This window comes from Hemibagrus wyckioides, linkage group LG18 (assembly GCF_019097595.1).
Source record: "Hemibagrus wyckioides isolate EC202008001 linkage group LG18, SWU_Hwy_1.0, whole genome shotgun sequence".
Classification (NCBI taxonomy): Eukaryota; Metazoa; Chordata; class Actinopteri; order Siluriformes; family Bagridae; genus Hemibagrus; species Hemibagrus wyckioides.
In genome coordinates, this window is record NC_080727.1 from 24,688,570 (window position 1) to 24,706,815 (window position 18,246).

The following is an 18,246-nucleotide window of genomic DNA, read 5'->3' on the forward strand; positions in this document are numbered from 1 at the left end:
GTGTGTAGTAACGTCGGGTGCGTGTGTGTGTGTGTAGTAACGTCGGGTGCGTGTGTGTGTGTGTAGTAACGTCGGGTGCGTGTGTGTAGTAACGTCGGGTGCGTGTGTGTGTGTGTAGTAACGTCGGGTGCGTGTGTGTGTGTGTAGTAACGTCGGGTGCGTGTGTGTGTGTGTAGTAACGTCGGGTGCGTGTGTGTGTGTGTGTGTAGTAACGTCGGGTGCGTGTGTGTGTGTGTGTGTAGTAACGTCGGGTGCGTGTGTGTGTGTGTGTGTAGTAACGTCGGGTGCGTGTGTGTGTGTGTGTGTAGTAACGTCGGGTGCGTGTGTGTGTGTGTGCAGTAACGTCGGGTGCGTGTGTGTGTGTAGTAACGTCGGGTGCGTGTGTGTGTGTGTAGTAACGTCGGGTGCGTGTGTGTGTGTGTAGTAACGTCGGGTGCGTGTGTGTGTGTGTAGTAACGTCGGGTGCGTGTGTGGGTGTGTAGTAACGTCGGGTGCGTGTGTGGGTGTGTAGTAACGTCGGGTGCGTGTGTGGGTGTGTAGTAACGTCGGGTGCGTGTGTGTGTGTGTAGTAACGTCGGGTGCGTGTGTGTGTGTGTAGTAACGTCGGGTGCGTGTGTGTGTGTGTAGTAACGTCGGGTGCGTGTGTGTGTGTGTAGTAACGTCGGGTGCGTGTGTGTGTGTGTAGTAACGTCGGGTGCGTGTGTGTGTGTGTAGTAACGTCGGGTGCGTGTGTGTGTGTGTAGTAACGTCGGGTGCGTGTGTGTGTGTAGTAACGTCGGGTGCGTGTGTGTGTGTAGTAACGTCGGGTGCGTGTGTGTGTGTGTAGTAACGTCGGGTGCGTGTGTGTGTGTGTAGTAACGTCGGGTGCGTGTGTGGGTGTGTAGTAACGTCGGGTGCGTGTGTGGGTGTGTAGTAACGTCGGGTGCGTGTGTGGGTGTGTAGTAACGTCGGGTGCGTGTGTGGGTGTGTAGTAACGTCGGGTGCGTGTGTGTGTGTGTAGTAACGTCGGGTGCGTGTGTGTGTGTGTAGTAACGTCGGGTGCGTGTGTGTGTGTGTAGTAACGTCGGGTGCGTGTGTGTGTGTGTAGTAACGTCGGGTGCGTGTGTGTGTGTGTGTGTAGTAACGTCGGGTGCGTGTGTGTGTGTAGTAACGTCGGGTGCGTGTGTGTGTGTGTAGTAACGTCGGGTGCGTGTGTGTGTGTGTAGTAACGTCGGGTGCGTGTGTGTGTGTGTAGTAACGTCGGGTGCGTGTGTGTGTGTGTAGTAACGTCGGGTGCGTGTGTGTGTGTGTAGTAACGTCGGGTGCGTGTGTGTGTGTGTGTAGTAACGTCGGGTGCGTGTGTGTGTGTGTGTAGTAACGTCGGGTGCGTGTGTGTGTGTGTGTAGTAACGTCGGGTGCGTGTGTGTGTGTGTGTAGTAACGTCGGGTGCGTGTGTGTGTGTAGTAACGTCGGGTGCGTGTGTGTGTGTGTAGTAACGTCGGGTGCGTGTGTGTGTGTGTAGTAACGTCGGGTGCGTGTGTGTGTGTAGTAACGTCGGGTGCGTGTGTGTGTGTGTAGTAACGTCGGGTGCGTGTGTGTGTGTGTAGTAACGTCGGGTGCGTGTGTGTGTGTGTAGTAACGTCGGGTGCGTGTGTGTGTAGTAGATGCTCCACAGTGTGTAATCATTAATATGGACAGTAATAAGCTCTATTTTTAAGTCTTTTTTAATTTCAAATGAAAGGTTAAGGAACAACGTTTATAGGTGTTATGGTGTATGTGAACAGAAATAATGGGTATTCATTTATTTCCTGGATGTTTCACAGCATTTATTAAATATAATGCATCTTTTTTTAATAAATAAAAATGATACTACTTGGCAAATTGTTGTGGTGTCAGAGGAATAAAACAGTTTAGGATAGTAATTACCAGCACTGATTATTTTCCTTGAACAGCATGAGCAGCTGTGGGGTTTTTTCCATAGTACACAGCAGTGTGTTTTCCTTACACACTTACATTTCAGAGTGTTATTTCACTTTATATTACATTAAACACTGTTGGAAAGGTTTATGAAACCATTCTAATGTAGGTTATGTATAAACATTGCCTTACATGATGTATTATTTGTCCTGAAATTCTGTTGGCTGTTAACATCCGGTCTGTTTCCTTTAAGTGAATTTTTGCATGTTGCCTGTCAGTTTCATCCATCTGTACAGGAGGAACATGCACTAATGTTTGGTTTAAGGTTAAGGTTTGAATTGAAGGCTCTTTAAACCTCATTTAAAGAAGCAGTTTGTATTTGAGAGCCCTTCGTGGTCTCCTAGGTCAATTGCAATGACAAGTAAATTGAAATTAAATTGGTCTTGTCAAACCAAAATGATGTTTAAGTTGCCATTTAGAGAAAAGGGGTGGGGTTCAAGGCCAGAAGAATGTAAACAGATGCCTAAAAATAAGAAAGTAGTGAACCTAGTTGCACAATAATATTACACATCTGTTTTTCCTCTGTGTTTATGGAATTGTTTGATTATGAAATAGATGAAGTCAAATGTTTAAACATTACAAACTGTATATTACTCATAGTGTAGTATAACTCAGTGCAGTAATGAGTTACAAGATTTCTTCTGAGATTTTCTGCAGTATCTGAGGATATTATTATGCTTTCATATGTTTTGAATTCAATGGAAAAACACTGGTTTTAGAGCCACCTGCAGCTGCGTATGTCCAGTACAATTAAAAATGGAATAAAAACCTTGAGCCATGAGCATTCGTGTCTATTCCTGCAGTGGAAAAATACAGGATACCCTGGATAAGTGCTTTGCTTACTGAAGGGGAGTCGCACATGTACTGTAGCATTAGCTGTGCAGGACTTGCCATTACAGCCTGCTCTGATTACCATTTGGAGAGAAATAGCCTCAAACAAAAGAGCTCTCGTTCTCTCCAGAAAGCAGACGAGTGGAGCATACAAACCTAAGTTGCACAGAGCCAGTGAGCTTTTTCTGCTCTTTACATAGAAAACTCAGAGGAATCATCTGAACAAACAACTACAAACCAGTACAATAATAAAACTGTCAGTGGGATTTGGTGTGTGGAACGTACTCTGTGTAAGATTATTTACACAGCAGTGTGCATTTATTATCCATTTAAAGTAGAACGAGGACGTGCATGGACAGTGTAAGCGTGTTGTACGAGTGGAAGGTTTGAAAATGTCATTTACTCCATAAGTCAGACGTGTGAAACATAAATGTGGGAGTTAAATGAAATTGTCATTTCTGTATTGTACTCTAGGTTCTCAGCTTTGTACTGAAACCTGGATGGGTTGCTGAAAAGTATAAAATGTCTCAGTGAACATGTCTAGAGAGCCCAGAGCTAATTAACTCCTTTCTTTCTTCACACACAAAGCTGATTATATTTTGGTGTTAGATCTGTCTAATCACATTAAAGGTGCCTTCTTCTTTGAAATCTCACTATCATTAAGAAGCATTCTAGCTCGTCCCTGGACTACCACCAAGGTCATGTGAGCCTCCCCAGCATGGGACACAGGTCTGGAGTGAATGTGAATCTGCTGCTGAATGGTCTTTGTGTGTCGGCTAAGGAGGTCCCATCTTTTAGGTGCTCTCTGATCCACATATGATCTAATGGACAAGAGAGTGATGCGATGAATTGCGGACATGGTGTCGTCCAAATCCTTCTGATTGTGTTTGCAGCAAAGCCATGCCTGGAGGCTTCTGCAACTCAGCCTGGGGACATCTATTGACAAGTGAATTTAGAAGACAAGCAATGTCCTGCAGGAACCTACTGAATCCATTCATTCAGATGCTTGTTTTTTTCCCTAAATGCCGGCTGAATAAATTTTGCTTGCTAATTGGCTACACTCTATGTTGGACCTTTTCCTGTTCTTGATTGGTGTTCATTGCAAAACTACTAATCACTCTGTCCTGTTTCTTATTTCAACCCATGAGATTTATTCATGGATGCTTTCTGAAATGGCCTCAGACAAAAGCAGCCCAAACGCAAGATCTTGGGCTTTTATAGCCCTCTAGTGGTGGTGACTGAGTATGACATGCACTCCCAACAGGTTTCAGCAACACAATTTTCACACTGGAGTATACAGTGCTCTATACATACTGAAGATATACTGCATATATACCAATAAGTATAGTATATCAAATTACTTACTGTTTTACAGTCCTGGCTGATTGAATAATGGCTTGTGAATTGCAGAATGTGGGCTCCAACACGCTGTTTAGATGATGTTTCATTGATTGTATTGTGATCAATGCTGCCATTGTCTGTCTAACTGATTTTTCCTTTAATGATGTAGGATGTCAGTGCCGTTTATCCAATCACAATAAGCCTCTTGGCGAGGTTACAAAAATCTTTACTATAAGTACATTTAGGGCTAGGCCTAAGGCGTCTAATAATACCCAACGTCCATATAATCAAGGAAAGGCCCAGTTAAAGACAGATCTTTCCCTCTTAACCATAAAGTAGTCAGTCAACCAGGGCATGTTTGGCCTCTAAAGTTTTGGTTCTTTAGTTTTGCATTAAAGCTTCCAGGCTAATACAGCTAACAAATAAGAATCTCAAAGGAAATATCCAACCTCAAACACATTTCTATTGAAATATTTGTAATTGTGGTGCTAATTTGTTTGTTGGTGCTCTGTTTTTATTATTCCTGTGAGAAGTTAGCGGTTATATGCAGTGCTGATGTAATAGGGGGACACTGTTTGCGCCATTAAAACGACATTTAATACGAGAGAAAAAAGTCAACGATCTTAAACATAATGGTTACTGCTGTTACCTCCTAAAAACAAAAGAGCAGGAGCTTTTCTCTCTCTCCGTTTTCCAGAGATATTCAGTGTCATTAACAAGAATCCAGTATAAAAGCAGAGGAGACTGAAAATATTGGACTCAAAGTCAGCTATACAACATACATGTGCTGAGCAACAACAAAGATTTGGTTTAGCAGGTTGGTGAGATATAGTTATAGTTATAGTATAGTTATATAGTAATAAGATAATGAGCATGATGCCACTGAAGGCCATATTAGCAGGTCTACTAGTGTTCAGGTAAAATAAAGTAAGGGCTAATGCAGTACTCATCCAGAAATCATAACTTGTAAGTCCCAATCTCAGAAGGGAAAAAAGAAAACTCCCTCAACCCATATTTCCTACTCAGGAACTCCTTAGCTCAGTTCCTTTTAGCAATAACAGTGACTCAATACGCCTGCACACAACACCAGCAGTAAACAAAGCACTTGTTATGCTGTCAATAAAAAGTAATGCCTACGATCAGACAACATACAGACATGTTTGCTTGATAAATCCATAACATTTAATATAGTGTTTGCTATTTCTGAAATATCTACCCATCACTGTTAGCTGGCTAACTTGGTGCTAACAAAAGTTAAGCATGTAGGCATCCATGTTTTTCTCCACTTTGTAGCTCTAATGCCCAAAGGGGAATATGACATCATTCCAAGCTCCGACATCCATGAGCAGGTATTTGAACAGCATTGTGGGTAATGTAAAAAACTACTAACCAAAGTTAGACCAGCATAACGAAAAAAAAAATAAACATAGCATTTTTAAAAATGAACTTTGATTACAAAAAGAATCTTGGATGTTGTACATAATGTGTTAATTATAAAGAAGTCATTCAAGTTCATTCAAATTTTCCTTTAATGCTAAACCTAAATCATTACACACTCTGACACTGTATTATACACAGTCATCTAAAAACAATTACAAAAAACAGTCACAGAGCTAAAAACAGTCATGGCAGCCTTCTTGAAGTCGCTTTCTTCCTCAGCTTTGCTCTCATTCAACACTGGCATCTGAGTCAGAACTGAACTGAATGCTAGAAGTGAATCAAGTTATAATGTAGTTTCAGTTTGTTTTGTTTCATTTTTTTTATTACTGTTATAATTATTACTTCATCTAACTGTTTATGTACAAATGCTAGAATGGAGCCAAAATGTGTCTTCTGATGTGAGTGTTTGTTCATTTCAAATTAATCTGCAAGCTCTAAGCTTCTCTTACTTTGAAGACACTAAACATGTCTTTAGTGTTCTAGAAGAAACGTGTATGTGTATGATCACAGGTATGCGAGACATCAAGATATTTTGGATTATCTGCCATTTAAATACAACATTTGCACACTTTAAATACATGAGAAGAAGACAGTGTCATTAAATGGATTAAGGCATACACAGAGAATAGAAATGATGATAAAAATGCAACAGCAGGGTATGTATAACTAAATGAGTCCATTCTGAATTGCTGTTGATGATAAAAGCTCAAACGGTGATATCTTTAACAGTATTCATAAATATATTAATAACATTATATTCACATTGACAAGGCCCTTATGAAAAAACATCACATTTCACATATGATCATATGTTTTTCCACTTGTGATTATATTATAAATGAAATTGTGCGAGACGCCGCATGTGCCCTACATGTGAGAAATGAACATGTGAAAATCCAATGAGATTATGTAAGAAAATCACATCAAAGTGAGAAATCAATAATACCACATGTACTACATATGAAATGACATGAAAAGTAAATTACTCTAGATGTAGAAAAATAACCCTGTTAAAAAGCAAAGAAAAAATACATCTAAAAGAAAAAATGGAAAAAAATAATGAACTCAAATGTAGAAAAATGTGAAAAATATGTGACTTTTCTTCAAGGGGGTTAAGTCACTTCAAATACAGCAATAGTAGCTACAGATGCGAATGCTGGTTATTTGCTCTGGTTTAATGTTCAGCTCTTTAAAGTCTCTACCGATTTCTTTAATGCTTATTCAGATCTTACACATACTTGTACACAACCAAACATTTTATCCAACATTTAAAGTGACATCAACGGTTATATATTGCAATAAAAGCTGAAATTGTTGAGTTCAGTGAGTCTGGACTGACGCACCTACTGCAGTCTTACCGCAGTGCTTGACCAACTAGCAGTTCTGTTGTGGGACACCGGTTGTGTAGAGTGTATGTCAATTCTCCACAAATGTGTTAACTGTTAACACACAGCAACTGCTTTTAATAAGAGATACAGCATAAGGAAACGTTTCTCTGCTCTCTCAGGCGTACTGCCAGACGGACCAGAGTGTGCCCAGAGTGATGGTGTAGGCCAGCATGGCCAGCAGGTAGACCCTGAAGAGCAGCACGTCCAGCACATAGCCTACCTGCAGCCACTCCTTTGCAATGTCTCGACAAGCCTGTCTCTTTTCCAGGTACTGTCGGATGGATGAAACTTCATGTAGGATGTTGTCCATGACCGGAGGAGTGCTATCCCGAATGGGAAGTCCCATAATGAGATTCCTGTCCATGTCTCTGGAGTTGTCACAGTGGTGGTGGTTACAGCGCACTGGCAACAAAGAAACAGACGCACTATATATCCAAAAGTTTATGGACAGCTCACACATACAAGGACATGATTTTAAAGTGCCATTTTTGGCATTAATTTTAACAAATGCTTTAAAGAGAATTATTTTGGATTTGTGTAGACCCAAGTGCAACAGTTCCACCAACAGTTGAGCTGGTATAAAGAATTGAGGCTGGGGCTGATTTCCTTTTTAGCCCAGACTGGAGATTCATGCAAATTCATGCAGCTCATGATCAGTGAATACCATGCCAGGTGATCACAAAAATTTGATTTGGCTAAGAATTTGACAGCATGAACCCATGAAGCCAGACAGACCTGATACACTGAAAAATCCAATCTAATATTTTGACTTGGTGACACTGGTGTGATGAAATTCACTTCACTGAAGTAAGGCCTGGCTTGACTGGTTTGAGGCATGCAACATGGAATACTGGAGCAATGCAGCGGTGTCTACTTTCTTCTGGTGTTGATGGGCTTGTTCCCATACCATTTGTCTTCACAAGAACGATAAGTGTGGGTGGATCAATTGTGTGAGCATTCCAGGGGAATAAGGCTGGATGAAACCCTAGAAAGCATTTGAATGGGGTAATGTTGATGGTGGGGTGTCAAAGAGAGTTCTGGGTATATTCTGCCCATCGAGGAACTGTATATTGGAGGACTTCCTGATTTACCTTTTGGTACAAAACTAAAATTTAACAGCATGAAACCTAGGAGAGCCACGCAGACCTGAAACAGTTCAAAATCCCTTCTAATATGGTGATCAGGTGTCACTGATGTAAGGATGATTTAAGTCACTAAAGTGAAGCCTGGCTTGTGTCATTAGAATTCAAGAGCAATGTGGCTGAGGCTGCTTGCTCCAGGTATAGATAGACCTGTTCCTATGCCTGCTGTATTCTCCAGAACCAGCTGTCCACTGTAGGTAAATCAGCGGATTTAGCATTCCAGGGGAACAAGAGTGGCTGGTGCATTGGAATGGGGTAAGATTGGTGGTGGGGTCTCGAAGAGAGTTCTAGGTATATTCTGCCATTGGGAGGAATTGTGCCCAGTTCTCCTAGTTGTTGGAATTGAAGGCTCATGATTTGCTCTCTCTACTTGGCCAATGGCTTATGGCCAAAATTTAGCCTTACTGAGAACCCCTGTTTCTCCTTTAAGCCTTGAAACATCAACTCCTGGTGACTCTTAATATCATCTGTGATTCCAAAGTACCTGAAGACATGTTACAGTAGTTCTGTAGTCTGAAAAGCTGTGGGAAGGCTCGGGAGAAGTACCAGATGGAGGGACTTGTAAAATATAAGAGGGAGTACATAAGAATGTCATCACTGTATGTAATGACAAACTGTACCAGCTTTTGCTGCAGGACATCATTAGTAAGGCATTGAAAGACTGCTTATGCTAAAGATGTGGCATGTGGCACATCATATTCTCTAACATATATATCATGTTGTAGTGATGAATTGGTGATGCAGTTGGTTATACCATCACCAGCTCTAGTCCTTTTTTAATGTTCAGAAAAAAACAGCTTTAAACAGCAAAAACACCTTTTTGCCACAGTACCTGTATTCATGTTGTTCTCTCTGAAGCGTGGAAGGTCGGACTCATGTACCAGCAGGGAACAAAACTTCTTGTTGCGGATGCAGAGTAGCACGGTGGCCTTCTCCAGCACCAGGTACTTGACCCACTGTGGCACATGAGTCTGCAGATCCTGCTTATGCACCAGCCTCACAATCAGCACCGTCTCCGTGAGGCTGATCACCAGCAGGGCCATACACACAATGAAGTACACACCTACCCCAAACACAGACACACACATAATAAACAAAATAGCAGTCTAAACAGTTTCTGCAATGTTATTTATTGTATGATACTTCTGAAACTATTTAAAATATATTTTTATTTTGTTATATAATATCCTGATAAAAACCTGCATTCATTTGAATTTTCTGTGTTTTTTAACCTTGCATGACATAAGGAAATTCTGTAGGAAAATTCTAAGCTAAGCACTAATATGTACCAATAGGAACTAAACTTTTTATTACTCTTTTACTATTATAAAGAAGGTTATATGTCATTTGTCATCATCCATGTGAACAAAACAGGGTTCTGTGCCAGTTGGTTCTATTAAAGGAGGTTTAACCTCTGTACCTGTCAGTCCAGGTGAAGGAAGATTGATTTTGTGCCTGTCATTCCCAAAGACAAGGCTTTAGCCTCTGTACCTGTCAGTCCCAGTGAAGGAGGTGGAGCCTCTGTACCTGTCAGTCCCAGTGAAGGAGGTGGAGCCTCTGTACCTGTCAGTCTGAGTGAAGGAGGTGTAGCCTCTGTACCTGTCAGTCTGAGTGAAGGAGGTGGAGCCTCTGTACCTGTCAGTCCCAGTGAATGAGGTGTGGCCTCTGTACCTGTCAGTCTGAATGAAGGAGGTGTAGCCTCTGTACCTGTCAGTCTGAGTGAAGGAGGTGGAGCCTCTGTACCTGTCAGTCCCAGTGAATGAGGTGTAGCCTCTGTACCTGTCAGTCCGAGTGAAGGAGGTGGAGCCTCTGTACCTGTCACTACCAGTAAAGGAGGTGGAGCCTCTGTACCTGTCACTACCAGTAAAGGAGGTGTAGCCTCTGTACCTGTCACTACCAGTAAAGGAGGTGTAGCCTCTGTACCTGTCACTACCAGTAAAGGAGGTGTGGCCTCAGTACCTGTCACTACCAGTAAAGGAGGTGTGGCCTCTGTACCTGTCACTACCAGTAAAGGAGGTGTAGCCTCTGTACCTGTCAGTCTGAATGAAGGAGGTGTGGCCTCTGTACCTGTCAGTCTGAATGAAGGAGGTGTAGCCTCTGTACCTGTCAGTCTGAGTGAAGGAGGTGTAGCCTCTGTACCTGTCAGTCTGAATGAAGGAGGTGTAGCCTCTGTACCTGTCAGTCTGAATGAAGGAGGTGTAGCCTCTGTACCTGTCAGTCTGAGTGAAGGAGGTGTAGCCTCTGTACCTGTCAGTCTGAGTGAAGGAGGTGTAGCCTCTGTACCTGTCAGTCCCAGTGAATGAGGTGTAGCCTCTGTACCTGTCAGTCTGAGTGAAGGAGGTGTAGCCTCTGTACCTGTCAGTCCCAGTGAATGAGGTGTAGCCTCTGTACCTGTCACTAACAGTAAAGGAGGTGTAGCCTCTGTACCTGTCACTACCAGTAAAGGAGGTGTGGCCTCTGTACCTGTCACTACCAGTAAAGGAGGTGTAGCCTCTGTACCTGTCAGTCTGAATGAAGGAGGTGTAGCCTCTGTACCTGTCAGTCTGAGTGAAGGAGGTGTAGCCTCTGTACCTGTCAGTCTGAGTGAAGGAGGTGGAGCCTCTGTACCTGTCACTACCAGTAAAGGAGGTGTGGCCTCTGTACCTGTCACTACCAGTAAAGGAGGTGTACCCTCTGTACCTGTCACTACCAGTAAAGGAGGTGTGGCCTCAGTACCTGTCACTACCAGTAAAGGAGGTGTAGCCTCTGTACCTGTCAGTCTGAATGAAGGAGGTGTAGCCTCTGTACCTGTCAGTCTGAGTGAAGGAGGTGTAGCCTCTGTACCTGTCAGTCTGAGTGAAGGAGGTGGAGCCTCTGTACCTGTCACTCCCAGCGAATGAGGTGTAGCCTCTGTACCTGTTAGTCTGAGTGAAGGAGGTGTAGCCTCTGTACCTGTCAGTCTGAATGAAGGAGGTGTAGCCTCTGTACCTGTCAGTCTGAGTGAAGGAGGTGGAGCCTCTGTACCTGTCAGTCCCAGTGAATGAGGTGTAGCCTCTGTACCTGTCAGTCTGAGTGAAGGAGGTGTAGCCTCTGTACCTGTCAGTCCCAGTGAATGAGGTGTAGCCTCTGTACCTGTCAGTCTGAGTGAAGGAGGTGTAGCCTCTGTACCTGTCAGTCCCAGTGAATGAGGTGTAGCCTCTGTACCTGTCACTCCCAGTGAATGAGGTGTAGCCTCTGTACCTGTCAGTCTGAATGAAGGAGGTGTAGCCTCTGTACCTGTCAGTCTGAATGAAGGAGGTGTAGCCTCTGTACCTGCCAATCCCAGTAAAGGAGGTGTAGCCTCTGTGTCTGTCAGTCTGAGTGAAGGAGGTGGAGCCTCTGTACCTGTCACTACCAGTAAAGGAGGTGTGGCCTCTGTACCTGTCACTACCAGTAAAGGAGGTGTACCCTCTGTACCTGTCACTACCAGTAAAGGAGGTGTGGCCTCAGTACCTGTCACTACCAGTAAAGGAGGTGTAGCCTCTGTACCTGTCAGTCTGAATGAAGGAGGTGTAGCCTCTGTACCTGTCACTAACAGTAAAGGAGGTGTAGCCTCTGTGTCTGTCAGTCTCAGTGAAGGTGGAATGACCTCTGTCCGTGTCAGTCACAATAAAGTAGGTGTAGCCTCTGTGCTAAAAGTGGATGAGATATATCCTCTGTATCCTCTTCAGTCACAGTAAAAGAGGTTTGATCTCTGTGCCTGTCAGTCGCAATGGAGTTTTGATCTCTATGCTTGTCAGCCACGGTAAGGAGGCATGCCTACTGTGCCTGTCAATACCAATAAAAGAGATGTGGCCTCTGTACCTGTCAGTCACAGTAAAAGAGGTTTGACCTCAGTGTCTATCAGTCCTCATAATGATGTCCACTGTACATGTCAGTCCCAGTGAAGGAGGCATGGCCTCTGTGCCTGAGTCCTACTATAGTCTGTGTGCTTTTAGAATTGGCTAAGTTGAATACATCACACTAAGTGGTCATGTTGAGATAAACATAACATAGTTTGGTTCACACAAGAGGACATTTTCCACTACACAACACTTTCATACTTGATGTAGTTTTCATGCTAATGACATGCATTTTTCACTCTCTCATCCTGCTTCACAGGGCACTAGCATTTCTTCCAAGTTTTTTTTTCTTTCTTAAAACATGATGGACCATATACCAATAAGAGGGGTGCCAATGGCGGTGGCTGGCAGCGTGTCAGAGACAATGATGAGGAAGACGGAGTATCCCAGCAGCAGAGTGATCTTGAAGGATACTCTCTCTCCACTGTCGGGGGGAAGGTAGAAGCCCACTATATCCATCACCATCAGGAATATGCTAGGGAGAAGTAGATTGACGGTGTAGAACAGCGGTCTGCGCCGAATCACCACCTAAGGGTAGCAACATGAGAAGCAATCTCCCAGTAATGTGGTGACAAAGATAGAAATGTAAAATTTTACTGCAATTGTTTGGCTAAATCTTTCTATCATTGATCAGTAAAGACATGTTCGGTATCTGAAGTTTGTTTCTATAGTTTTGCACTTGAAGTAACAAAACACAAAAAAAATGTATTTAGCAAATAAAATGGTGAACTTTGGGCACCCTGTTCTTGTCTGATTGACTAAATTTGGATTAAGAAAAAATACAATTTAGATGTTAGTTAGTTATGTTATCATCTCATGTGTTGATAGTGAGCAGTGAGAGGTGATGGTACACACGTGGAACTTCATTTCAGCATAGTAGTCATCGTTGTCCACACTGAAGGACTTGTATTTGGACAGGACATGCAGCAGCTCCCACTCTCCCTGGTTCATGAACACAGACTTGTCCTCTTTCACTTCCTGCGGGCTCCTCATTATCGTGATGTTGATGTCATTAACTACAGGATGAGATATGCTAAAGGTCACTTCATTCAGACTGATCGCTGCTTCCTGGAGAGAGGTACAATGCTGACGGCTTTGCCGGTGCTCAATTAAATTGGTGTTACCTTGTTGTGAAAAATGTTATTATTATTCCCATAATAATACACTGAAAGTTCAAGGGGTTCCTCATTATAGAATTTCACAGTTTCATGTAAACCTGACTTCTGCAGATGTATAACCTAATTAACCATATTAAATCATTTCTCCAGAGATTTTACTAGGGTGGTCTTACTGTGTAAGGCAGGATAGGTGAACTTACTAGTGTGTAGCCAGCTCTGGAAAGTCAGGCTGCATTTCTGGACATCAAAGGGGAAATTGTAGATGTTGAGAGAGCAGGCTGTTACCACCTGAATGGGCTTGTAGTTCTGCACGAGTCCCTCATTGTTTACATACACATATGGGATGTCTGGAGACTTTCCAACATCTACACTGTAAGGATAAATAAACAAATAAATAAATAAATAAATAAATACATAAATGCATAAATAAATAAATAAATCCCCATAAGAATATTTAAGAAGGGCTGGATAGATAGAGAACCAGTCCAGAATGATAAAACTCTATGTATTATTAAAATAGTAATTAGATACGACAATTGTGACTCTGCTATAGACTGAAATACTGTTTAGTGGTGGGATCAAATAAAAAAACATGAGCAAGATATACTAATAGTACTGTGCAAAAGTCTCAGGTATTCTTTTTTTAGTTCAAAGTTTGTAAAAGGTGTTTATTTAATGACCTCTGAATTACTGAAAACACAAAACCATTATATATTTCATAACATTATTTTTCCAACAAAAAATGTTACAGAAAAAAATATCAGTAAAGAAAGAAACATCACCAGACTACTAAAAACCCTTCTCAGAACTTCTTCAAAAACATAACGAATACTGTTGGGTTTTTAAAAATATAAAGTCAGAGTCTCCTCTGGAAGAACTGTGCAGATGCTCAGTAAAACTTACCATCTAATATTCTTTAAAAACTGCACAAATATGACCTGAGATGACAATAAAAAAAAGAAAAGAAAAGTAGAGGGTCGTCACACCAAATATGGCCTAGCTCATTTTTGCAGAAAATGTTACCACAAAGTAGGAAACACACAGTTTTAACCGAGACCTTTGTATGTTGTAGCATTAAGATTTCTCTTCACAGGAACTAAGGAGTCCAAACCTGCTCCAGTTATGACAGTGCCCCTGGCCACAAAGTGAGGTCTATAAAGACAAGGTCTGTTATTCTGGCAGTGGAAGGCCTGCACATAGTCCTGACCTCGACCTCACTGAGCACCTTTGGGATGAACTGGAATGCCGACTGCACCCTAGGCCCCCTCACCAGACATCAGTGCCTGACTTCCTGACCTCACTAATGTTCTTCTGGCTAAATGATCACAAATCCCCACAGCTATGCTCCAGAATCTTGTGGAAAGCCTTCACAGAAGCTTGTAGGTTATTATAACAGTAAAAGGAGAACTAAATCTTTATTCAAACAGAACATATGGAGGTGATGGTAAAGTGTGCACAAACCCTTTGGCTATATAGTGTATATCAACAAGTGCAATATACCATGGACATTCAGGTGACCCTGATCAGTCACTGCTTACTTGACAACAATCAAGTGAAAACATGAAATCGACTACAGTTTAAAGCGAAGTAACAAATCAATACTCACAACTCATTGATGAGAATATCAGGTACCCAGATATTTGCGGAAGGTACCGAGATCTGCCGGACATCATCAAAATCCTCTGGATTCCACACGAGGAATTCATCAATCCATTGCTTAACAAGACACAAAGACTATTATTATTATCATTAGTAGTAGTAGTATTATCTGGATGATTTGTAAATCACATTCCTAAGTGTGTGAGCTTGCATTTCACCATCTCCTACCTGCCTGTACCACACGTACGTTGTCAAAACCTGGTTCTTCTCATCCTGAATTAAACACACAGCAGATTTTTATACAGCATTTATCCATAATTAAAAATGTTAAAAACATTAATATTAATTCTGCCTGATTATATTGATTGCTGTTAGAGTTTATTCTACTCACCACATTCAGGATTGAATAGACCATTAAGTCGATGGCCACCATGGTTGAGTCTCGCCAGTCTTTTACAGGTCGCACTCCTTTTTTATATCCGGCACTTAAATACTCAGACAGGCGCACTAAAGTGGCATTGGCAAACCGCCCAGGGTTACTGCCCTGCCTTTTCACTGAAAAGTGGGTTAGAAATATACATTTGCAAATAAATTCTATAAAAACAGAAATGAAGCAAAATTTCTGTCACATTAAGCCAAATACTGTATTCAGATTGTTTTTAGTCAGTTTACATGTCTCACCTTGAGCACAAGCATTCATTTTCACACGTGATTTATTCTTCCACATGACTGATTTATTTGCAGATCACTTCTTAACCTCATGTCTTTACTCAAGATTACATGTGCAATTGCAGGTTCACAAAGTTTTCATGTTTTATTCACATAATCAAATCAAAATTTATGTATGTGATTTATCCAGATGGATGTTTGATTGTTTGCTCAATATTTCAAAATACACAAAATATCCAAATTTTCCTCACTCCCAACATCCTCACACAGGAGAGTTGAATCTAATTGCTTGAAGCAGATGGTTTAGGGTTACAGTAATACGATGTTATCGATATTTTAAATGCAAATTCAATTTAAATTTTAACTAACAAATACTGGCAATGTTGTCTCTTATGCCTCTGGAGAAAATCAGAAAGTACCGTGTTACCATATGATATACGACATAACACACTGCAGTACACATTAGTGGAGATGGCAGGGATCCAATATCCCAGATCAATATAAGGCCAATATCATCAAAAATTGGTGGATGAGATGTCAGAGAAACAATAAATTAATATAATCTGATCATCTAACTCATGGAAAAGACTGAAATGAAGTTTGGAAAAGGATTTGGATTTTTTTTCTTTTGAAACTGGAAATGTTTACAGATCTCTGTCTGCAATTAATGTCTGCAAATTTTCAGGATTTTTGTGATAGCTGCAACTTTGTACTTTGTTTTTCGCTAAGTATTTTTTTCCAGTATGTTTAAAATATTTAAAAATAAAGTTCAAAATCTGATTCTCAAGTTATCAATATATATCAGTAAGTTATCAGTATATAAAAAGTGCTATAGCAGCATCATTGCCCAGTACAGTTAGCATTGTTCTAAATTTGTAAAAAAGGAATATGTAAAAATTATCTCATTTTACAAAGGTGGTTTGCTGGTCTCTCCACATTATAGTTGTGTACTTAGCGTACCTGATTATGTTACAGGAGATGAGCATATCCTGGCAAAAATTAAATTTTCTGCATTATGCCATTACGCACTTAGTGCCTTCAGCTAAACACAATGCAAATACCAACTGATAAACACACAGTATGTTATCTGTCAAGCTGGATGCTGCAGGTGTTAATTCTTTACCCAGAATTAACTTAGACTATACACAATATACGAGGTACAAATAGTATTTCATTAAGAATGTCGTATTTTAGTGCGACAGAATAAATGCACTCACACTACTGTCCAGGTCACTGAGGTGGTACCATCAGAGCAACATCTTTTGCATATTTAGTGTGTATCTATTAAACAAGAAGGTGTTTGTTGTGTACTTTTAAAGTAATACGTAGTAATAAAATGTACGTGACTAGTCAGTAACGTCCAGTTGTGTACTTCACAATCATTTTGAAATCACCCTGCAAAAGAAGAATCGCTGTATTTCCTCTCCATACAATTGTCACTAACAAAAGAGAAATGTTAGCTGGCCGCACTCACCTGAGCAGGCCGTCACCGCAATGTGCACACACACACTGATTGCTGTCCACACCACTAAAGTCTTCATGCTGCCCTAAACTCCACCGCTGGTCAGAATAAAGGCACTGTGGGCTTATTGCCGGTTTATTTCAGGCAGGGTCCGGGGGTCTGAGCTCCTGAGGTTCCTGTTGTCCTGAGTTTCAGTTTACTATCAGCACTCACTGCTGCAGCTCTTAACCCCACCTCCTTCATCTCCATCCCTCATCCTCATCCTCATCCAGCTGAGCGGGCGGAGATCAGTGCCACACCGCTCAGGCATTGTTTCAGAGCATTTTTCTCCACATCAAACATGGAAATAATTACACTTAGCATTATAAATTCTGTAAAATGTATGCTGGTGTCTCTTACATATCTCTAGTTGTAGAGTGTTGTATAGATTTTAAATTCAATCCAAGGATGGAGCATTATATTTTCTGGAGCTTAATGAACCAAAATGTTCCTCCTAAGTAACTGATCTTTTTCTAGTCTGTTCTGCAGAGAGAGAAAGCAGAAGTGATGGAGAATAACTACATTAATAGTGGGTGTCAAAAAAGTACCACTTTTAGTTTTTAAAAAGGTTTTTGCTTTGAGTTCTTGAATTGAAGTAATATATGTGGAATTGTTCTGGAGAAATACAGAAATGTACAAATGTGTTGTGTTTAAAGCAACATAAACCTCAAAAATAAACATGGAGGTTAGAGTAAGAAGTGTAGAGTAAAAGTAAGAGCAACGCCCTGTACCCCCACCCCCCACCCCATCCAATTTTCTTTGGTTTCAGAATGAACTGAAGTATCGTTTCAGACCATAAATAAATGTCCTCATATCGTGTGGGTGATTCTTTTAGGAAATGATTTTAGTTCATTTTGGCACTAATCAAAACATTTAGCCCCATGCCGTGAAAAGCTCTTTTGGGAACAGTCCGCGTTAATCATAACACATAACTATGTGGAATGTTTTCATTCTCAACATTTCTTCTTTGTTTTATTTAAGAAAATGTCATTTTAGTTCAAATAAATAGCCTATATGTATATACAAAATAAATGGCTAAATATTAGTGACCTAAAATTAAAGCCGTCTCAGTTAAGTACATTGCTTAAATATTTCAGTATTTTAAAGTAGGTCTGTTCATGAATTATAAATATTTTGATTTACAGTAGAAATAAGATAGTATCTATTTATTATTTTTTTAAATAGCCCAATTAAAATGATCTCAGTGGCTTAAACACAGAGTAGTGTGTAACTATGTAGTGCTGCTGCTAATGATTTTTCCTTAACTGTCTGGCTGAATATCCGTAACAGCCGCTCGTGACGATCCCGGGGTCGTATTTCTCAGCCGAGTTCAAACAATTTCCATGAGCACTTACTACATTAGGCTGACACTATACTCTGCCCTGCCATGATGAGACTTCA

General features: G+C 41.2%; 1 protein-coding gene across 2 annotated transcripts; it reads right to left on the reverse strand.

The window, feature by feature from the left end:
- Window positions 1-6,973: 6,973 nt before the first annotated feature.
- Window positions 6,974-16,885, reverse strand: htr3a (5-hydroxytryptamine (serotonin) receptor 3A). Of its 2 annotated transcripts, XM_058415930.1 has the most exons (10): window positions 16,819-16,885; window positions 15,067-15,230; window positions 14,904-14,948; window positions 14,683-14,792; window positions 13,277-13,446; window positions 12,814-12,974; window positions 12,276-12,486; window positions 8,931-9,161; window positions 8,859-8,861; window positions 6,974-7,358 (listed from the first exon to the last, which is right to left on the reverse strand). In XM_058415930.1, exons 1-10 carry the CDS (start codon window positions 16,883-16,885, stop codon window positions 7,072-7,074), a joined length of 1,449 nt encoding a protein of 482 aa, XP_058271913.1. In that variant the 3' UTR covers window positions 6,974-7,071. The 2 variants fall into 2 exon arrangements, with proteins under 2 accessions (XP_058271913.1, XP_058271914.1); XM_058415931.1 differs by lacking the exon at window positions 8,859-8,861.
- Window positions 16,886-18,246: the final 1,361 nt, after the last annotated feature.

Coding starts and splice junctions, on each gene's coding strand:
- htr3a (XM_058415930.1), bottom strand. CDS start 16,885: ATGAAGACTTTAGTGGTGTGGACAGCAATCAGTGTGTGTGTGCACATT. Junction 14,949..15,066: donor TCTATTCAATCCTGAATGTG/GTGAGTAGAATA, acceptor TGTTTAATTCAG/GATGAGAAGAACCAGGTTTT. Junction 14,793..14,903: donor CGTACGTGTGGTACAGGCAG/GTAGGAGATGGT, acceptor TGTCTTGTTAAG/CAATGGATTGATGAATTCCT.